General features: G+C 36.7%; 1 protein-coding gene across 1 annotated transcript; it reads left to right on the top strand.

The window, feature by feature from the left end:
• The first annotated feature begins 5,379 nt into the window (after nt 1-5,379).
• LOC131364067 (CD226 antigen-like) lies at nt 5,380-7,395 on the top strand. Its single transcript, XM_058407133.1, has 3 exons — nt 5,380-5,780; nt 5,903-6,205; nt 6,508-7,395. Exons 1-3 carry the CDS (start codon nt 5,474-5,476, stop codon nt 6,594-6,596), a joined length of 699 nt encoding a protein of 232 aa, XP_058263116.1. The 5' UTR covers nt 5,380-5,473; the 3' UTR covers nt 6,597-7,395.
• The last annotated feature ends 1,051 nt before the right edge of the window (nt 7,396-8,446 follow it).

The raw sequence follows: 8,446 nt of genomic DNA, 5'->3' as shown, positions 1-8,446 counted from the left end.
TTTCTGTTTATATTTTAGTTTCAGTTAGTGTCATGTCTAGTTAGTCTACCCCATGTCTCGTGTTTATGTTAATAAAGCAGTGCTTCTTTGAATCCCGGGTATGGGTCTGTCTCCATGGCACTACCACGGAGGTCCGAGTTCGAGCCCCGCACAGGGCAGGGGCGCCCGGACGTGACAAACAGCACCAATGTTTCTACTGTAAATGTTTCATGATCTTAATTTTCATCTTGTTTTTCAATTATTAAGATATATATTTGTAGTTATATATATTTCTAGACACTGCAAAGTGCTGCAAAAATGTGTAAAATCTAGGTTAACACACGTAATCATGCTAAAAATGTTTATTTTTTATTTAAAGGTCCCTACAGGTTTTAGGTAGCCCTGGTGTAACACAGTGGTGGCCTTCACCTAATGCTTGGAAGAGGTATGCAAAATAAAAATACAATGAAATAAAATAAAGTGAGTACAGCAACTTTAACTGACGTGGCTTCTACATGCACACCTTCAAATGAGAAATAAAAATAACAATGGACCACATGAGAAACCACCTGTATTCCTCTATGACTCTGAGTCTATGACTCTTATGAAGAAAGATCTGAACTGTCATTTAACATTTTTTGCATGTTTTAACAACCTTTTAACGGGAGCACTCAACAACACTCGCCTCTCCTCAGCAAGGCTTCCACCAAGATTTCACCAAAATCCAGACCATACTGCTGAATGAATCAGTCAAAGGGCAGCGCCCGTCCTCAACACTGAATATAAATACACATTACACACATTACTCAGTCCTGACTGCTTAGTAGACGAGATGCTCGAGGAATGGAAAATGGCCCAAGAGGGCCAGAGGATTTCAACACTGTTTTTTTTTTTTTTAATTGTGGTTGTGTAAATTTCCCCAGCACTAATGCTAAGGAGGCACTTTGTGAACTCTTTGGGGCTATTAGTGATCTGCAGAATGCTCACCCCGATGGATTGTTTATTATCTCCGGAGATTTCAACAATGCAAATCTTAGATCTGAGAAGATTTTCAAAATTGTTAACTGAGCTCCCCACCACCAACACAGAGTGACCATTCTCCACTAAACACTGACGGGTCCAACATGGAGATCGTCAAGTTCAAGTTTTAATTCCTTGGTGTTCACCTGGCAGACAACCTCACCTGGTCACTCAACACCAGCTCCATCACCAAGAAAGTCCAACAGCATCTCTTATCTTCCACCTCCCATCCTGACCACCTTCTACAGAGGGACCATCGAGAGCATCCTGGCAAACCGGAGTGAGAGAGAAAATATAATGAGTTTAATGAACTCCTTTTTTAGTAGCAAGACTCTGCAATGATGGGAGGAGTCAGAAAAACGATGGGACTGAATGAAAGTTTATAAAGTTGCATACTATTTGTGTGAATTTGTGTTTATTATTAAACATTACATAAAAATGCTCTTGTGAAACGTGTTATTCTTGCTTATCCTCTCTCCCTAATTAGCCCCTGATGTTTCTGGCTCAGCCCCTGATGTTTTAAATCCTAGAAACGCCCCTTGTACAGTCCATCAAAATTTTATCTTTTAACCAATCACACGTATTTTTTATTGGATGTTATGTAATTTTACATTTTCTTTATGTGACACTTTTTTCTCTCTCTTTTAGGAGGTGATAGAGAAGTCCAAAGCAGGAGAAGTCTCATGATCGAGTTCATTATTTTTTTCTCTCTTTTATTTATTTAAGACAGGCAAATAATACAACAATCAACACACACCTCTAAATTGATCAGCTGCTTGAATTTAGGGCACTAAAACTGTCTAATGGATGTTAATGCTGCAAGAATGATTTCTGCCAGTGGGAAAGCACCTTAAACGGGCTTTACATTAAGAATAATATTAGATTACTTTTAGATTTAATTGACTATAGACTTCTTATCTCAAGATATTATGATGTTACTTATTGACTTTTATAAAGTATTCAGTGATATTGAACAGGTAGAAGGTATTAAACATGATCAAAATCAGTGATTATTTTGGCTGTTTTTCTTCAGAAAGTAATTTAAACGCTCGATAATGGCAAACAATAAATACATGATTACAGAGAATTATTTATTTTGTTCATCTATCCTGTTTCCCATTAAGAACCGTGTTGAAATTACCGCCACAAATGACTTCCTTCAGCAGAGTTTTAATTATAATTGATTAATATGTCTTTCAACATTAAAATTTTTTTTTTAAAAATTGAAACATTCGTTTTTTTTATTTAATCTGCTTTACATCAACTAGAAGAATGATCCAACAACACTGATCAAATATTCTGTGATTCTTTACCGGTCCGGAAAAGGAGTCTGTTTAAATACCGCCACCTATTTACTGTTCTACTGAAAGCGGTGAAGGTTTAGAGAAGAAGAAGCGCAAATTTCCCCCTCTAGTTTTACTCGTATACCCCAGTGGGAGCAGCAATGTTTCCAGCCACGTTTTACACCTTACATTGTGAAACTGTAAGTTTTTTTTATTCTTTTCATGTTTGTTTTGCTAAATAATAATAACGCTTAACAAGTAAATACGGCCAAAAAATTGTTATTAGTTATCTTCCTGTGTAGTGATATTGTAAAAATCCGTATTTAACTGTTTTAAGAAGCTCTCAGTTATCTCATAGAGCATTAGTGATAAGTTTCTGTTTTTCTTTACAGTGCGTGAAATAACTCTGTAGGTCTGCTGTTCTGAAACAACATCATGAAGTGGTTTTTAAGTCCTGTCTTTCCTGTGATGGGTAAGTGATACTGTTAATAATTCTCTATAAAACACATAATGATGATTCAAACAGATGCGGAGGAGAGCTGATAGGAAAGTCCACTACACACCACAGAGAAGTCTCACACCCTCTCTGTTTCTGTTCGAGTATTGTGATTACCAGACTGTAATACCAGAGGTGGGTAATGAATTACATTTACTTCGTTATATTTACTGGAGTAAGTTTTTTGGGTAACTTGTACTTTTAGAGTATATTTAAAGATGTGTACTTTTGCTCTTACTCAAGTACATTTTAGTGAAAAAGTTTTACTTTTACTTCGCTACATTTGGCGGCGTTCCTTCGTTACTGTCAAATGTTAATAATTAATATGAGATTTTTAAGATAATTAGTTTATATGGCTTGTTCGCAAGTCTCGCGAGACTTTGGAGAGGCTGCTTCGCGAGAGTCTGTTACGGATCTCCTGCTTACGTTTAGCGCGTTCAGAGGAAGATGATGAAGCTGAAGCAGAGGAAGACGTGTGCGAATTAACGGAGGAAGATCAGCCATGACCTCAAGTTCAGTCTATGTTTTCACTCCAAGATGTCAAAAAGAATAGTTTCATAATGCGATGCATGCTGTGTTCACCAAAACCTACTGACATCCCAGAGTCCAAGAATTCCAGCTCCAACCTGAAAAACACGGAGCAGTGTCACAGTTAGGTCTATTTCAACACTATTAATGGTCATTTGGTAACTATGGGCACACTGACCTTATTTTAATACCAGATTTCACACACTGTCCGAATGTTTTTCTTCATATGCCCTCTCGTGCAGGAAATGACCAATATCTTGTGAACCCTACAAACAGCACAGGTTGATGAACAAACCATTGCCATTTCATCTGACAGCAAAGAACTAGTGTTTATAATGACCTTAGAAACTACAATGACCTAATAGTTCCTCATGGTCATTGATTGCTGTTGTAGAAAGGACATTAATCAGCTACAGTTACATTATTTACTCTTTAGTGTCACCCAAATGAGGATGGGTTCCCTTCTGAGCCTGGTTCCTCTCAAGGTTTCTTCCTTTCCATCCCAGGGAGTTTTTCCTTGCCGCCGTCACCACAGGCTTGCTCATTAGGGATAAAATAGTCTAATTATAGAATTTAATAATTTATTCTTATTTCTAGTTAATTAGTTTTTTTTATTTTTTATTATTATTTTTCATTTTCCCCTCCTTTTTCTCTGTTTTCTTCTTTTGTAAAGCTGCTTTGAGACAATGTTCATTGTAAAAGGCGCTATACAAAATAAACTGAATTGAATTGAATTAAACAAACGTTCGTTCTAAATGTCTGGACAATTTCACACCCATTTTCCACAAAACTAAATGTGAAATGTGAAAATAAAGACAGAGTTAACTGTTAGAAAATCACTTGGGTGTGTTTGAGATTTTATTGCAAATGACAGGTCATGTAATGTTAATGTGCCCATCACTGGACTGAGATGTGGCCTTCACTGGACTGAGATAGGCTACTTTACTTCAACCTGTGTTTTATATAAGCAGAACATGGAGAGGTGTGTGAAAGCTCTTCAAGGAGTTTGAATGTCTGGGTTTTCGTTTCATATCAATCAGATCAGAAGTAACTAGCTACTTGGGGAGTTTTTTCATTAGATACTTTTTTACTCTTACTCAAGTAACTATTAAGATTGTTACTTTTACTTTTACTTGAGTAAATATTTCTATAAGTACTTGTACTTTTACTTGAATACAGATTTTGGATACTCTACCCACCTCTGTGTAATACATTAATGTTACCGCTAGAGATCAGATTCAGACCAGATTCCAGTTTCAGTGGATAGCATCAAGAAATCTGGACTGTCCACTAGTTTGAAGGGGTTTAAATTTTCAGTAGTTCTCTGTGATTATTAACACATAATGTACAGTGATTACTACATTGATTAAATTTATAGTAGTATTTTATTCTGGGGACTGAAGGAGACACCGCGTTAATCAGAGCTTCTATGTTTCATTTTGGACAGAAGGGAGATTCCTCCCATAATGTAGAGTTCACTTACAGTATGTATGAATTAATATTTTTCTCATGCATGAATATCAATGAATTCAAGCAGCTGCTCAATTTAGAGGTGTGTGTTATATTAAGATAATGTAAAATTACATGACATCCAAAAACACTTAAGTCATGTTGGTCCAATAATCACACTGTAATGTCTTAGTGTTCACATCTAAATGTTTCATCAGTCTAATCTAAAGTCTAATCCAATAGTCCAACTCCACAGTAGACCTGCCCTGTTTACTGAAAGATATTCTAGTTTCAGGTGTATACATTTCATTACACACAAGGTACTGATGGAGTAAAGTTCAGAGTATCACCTAAGCAGCAGTGTACATGTGCTTCTTTCAGAGAAAGTTGTAGTCACTAGTGTGAGATCTTTCTTTAACATTCTCAAAAGTCTGCAGCGTTTGTTTCTGGAACCTGGTGAGTTTTGTCCCTTGGTTCTGTTTGTTTAAACATATACGAACACAGCAATCACGCTCAGATCCACACCAAAACACTCAGGCCGAGATCACCTGAACGAGATCACCTGAACGAGATCACCTGAACGAGATCACCTGAACGAGGATCGATTTCCAAAAGAAACAGCTGTAAATTCTGGACAGGAAACTGTTCTGACTGGAGTGTGTCACATGTTCAAAATGTCTATTCTGATCTGTTCTCTGATCTGTTAGTTTACCTGCTGATGGAGCAGTGCCAAGCCTTCATCTTCAGAGAGTCGATGGTGAATAAACCCCTGACCCTCCCGTGTAGCTGCTCAGGACATTGTCCAGAGGTTCGGTGGATCCGCTTCATTCCTAAAAGAGCCGTCGTTGCTCAGAGCGGGATGTGTCCCAAACAACAGCATTCACAAAGCAGATATTCAGTGTCAGGAGATACAAGCAGAGGAGATTTCTCCCTGACCATCAGTTCAGTAGCCTACAATGATGCCGGCTCCTACATGTGCAGCTGTAATGGACAATCAGTTACTGAAGTAAAGCTGAAAGTTATCGGTAAGTGTGCTTGCTGTCATCAGCAGAAAATTCTGCCACTCTTAACATGTCTGTAGTAAAGTCTGACCAGCCACACTAAATGCTAAAAGTAAAAAGGTGATTTGTTTTTGTTTACCCGGAAGTTCCGACATTTGTAAAGGCTTTGGAGGGGGAGAACGTCACCCTCCCGTGCTACGGAGACACTCGACATGACGTTAAAGATGTAAAATGGATGAAAGATGGACACAGGGTTCTGCTGTACACTCCTGCTAACAGATCGGTGACTACTGAAAGCAGATTTACGATGTCAGTAGAAGGCTTTCTAGACGGTGATCTCTCTCTCCACATCAGTCCAGTTCACCCGTCTGATGCAGGATTATATCAGTGTCTCATCCATGATGAATCTCAGGACGGAGAACCAGGAGCTGTTTTACTGAAGGTAGAAGGTAAATGGATCTCTTATTCTAATGATACTTCCAGACCTTGTACACTGAAAGTTAAAGGTTTTGTTAAGTTACTGTGAACTGAGTGAACATTCCAGTCTAGTGTTTATTTGTAAATGCAGTCCCACTTTGTACTGTTTTGTACTGATGTACTGTATAGTCAGTCTCCATGCATGTCAGGTAGCGTGTTAACATCCAAACAGACACAAAAATCCCTCTTAGTGTTGACGCTTCTACAGTTTCTCAGTCTACAGCTTTGAACATTTCCTAATAAATAATCTAATTGTTGTTGTTTTTTTATCCAGGGCTACAACAATTCACAACCAACAACAGCGCTCAAGTTTCAGTACTGCATGTGCTACTAGGATTGTTCCTCATCATTTGCACTGTATGAGAAAGCAGAGACTGATCCAGATTTGATCCAAGATATGAATTAATATTCAGCTTTTATTTTGTTGTATTATTGTCCTGTGTGTTTAGTACTGAATAAAATTAAATTAAAATATTTTGAATGAGTATTTGAATATCAAGTAATCACACTAACGTCCAGGTCGTTTTATTTGTTAAAAAAGACTATGTCCACTAGATGGCACTAGAGTACACAAATTCTAGCTTGCATGATTCATTTAAATCTGTTTGATTCTTTTTTCTCGATTTCCTTCGATAAAGCATCATGAAGAGAAATCCCCGGTTTTTTTTCTTTTCTTTTTTTGTTTTTTTTTTTTAAAACAAAAAAGTACTTCATAAAAAGGATTATGTTTGGGTTATAAAAAGAGCCACTATATTAACTCGACTTAGGACAGTTGGGATTCAAGAGTCGACTCAGAATCAGATTCAGAATCGATTACTCACAGTGACGCTATTCGGAAATTTTGCTAGTCTGGAGATGTTCGACTTGAAAGACATCACAGCTAGAACATAACGGTTAGAAGCTGTATTACACGTATATGTAATTAACATTGCAATGTTTATTTTATTAATTCTCGTTCCTGTCTTTCCATGAATTGTTGTGCAGAATCGACTCAAATGATTCAGATTCATTCAAATCAGAATCAGAATCAACTCTCATTTTGACCATCCTAGATCAGGTACAATGTCATTAGAGTATGTGGTTCTAAAAGAGTAAGATTTATTTGTATTTGTACTTGGGCTTGTTTCAGTCTTGACCTTTGATTTATTATAAATTATATATTATTAAATATTCTTTGTGTTGTCTTTTCTTTTGCAAAATGTTTGTCAAGAAGTGAAACTGCTTAATCGCTGAGCAATGTACGAATGAAGCCAACTAGTTGATGTGAAGTGTAGACCTCAAAAAGGATTCGATTCTCTTGATCTTTGACTCTTTGACGCTTTCATTTGACTCTTTGATGCTTTCATTTGGTCCTGACTCGATCTCAGGTAGTTCTGGTCTTAGACTTACCTTCTACAATGCCGTTCTTGACGATAGACGTGCTTATTATTGTTTATCTATTTGTTATCAAATGTAATAAGACTAATGATTTTAAAAACTATTTTAAATACAAACTCTAAATTACACCATGATATAGGTCTTGTGGTACTACCGGCTGAATTTCATATACAGAGATCTGAAATTTGTAACACAAAAGCCTTCTTTTGTGTGAATTCTTTGGGGAACTACAATTACTCATTTAGTGGCTCCAGTTAACACTGAGTGTGAATCACGCTGCCATTTTACCAAGCACATATATGAATATACCAAAAAAAAAATGTTTTGATAGACAACATGTTTCATCATCAGCATGGGTCATTGTTGACTGAAGGGCAGTTGATTACGATTTGATTTTACACCAAAACATACATTTAGATGCCCTTTTTATTCAAGGCATCAACCACTGGACAAATACTAGAATGGATACCGTGTTATAAATCACTAGCATAAAAAACAAAGTTTACACAATTGTGTCTGTAACACTTTTCATAAAAAAGGCCAGAACTCATGCTATGCTTTTGCTACATCTGTGTGAAATATGAAAAACAGAACTTTTTCCTTAGAGATACTTGGAGCTTTCCAATGATATAGTCTGTTGAGATTTTAGGTTTATAAAATGATATTTAGTGTTTTTAATATGAAATAAAGGAGTAGGTGATTTATCTTCATGATGCTTCGCCTCCCCAAGTCACAATACTCTGATACAAAAAGATCAAACTCAAGGTGTAGCACAACATCCCAATTTTATTGTCCTAGCATGGACCCTCAGAATTAAAAAACACTAATTAAAACAT

The sequence above is a fragment of the Hemibagrus wyckioides genome, linkage group LG13, assembly GCF_019097595.1.
Source record: "Hemibagrus wyckioides isolate EC202008001 linkage group LG13, SWU_Hwy_1.0, whole genome shotgun sequence".
NCBI classification, from domain to species: Eukaryota; Metazoa; Chordata; class Actinopteri; order Siluriformes; family Bagridae; genus Hemibagrus; species Hemibagrus wyckioides.
This window is presented reverse-complemented; position numbering and strand designations above follow the sequence as displayed.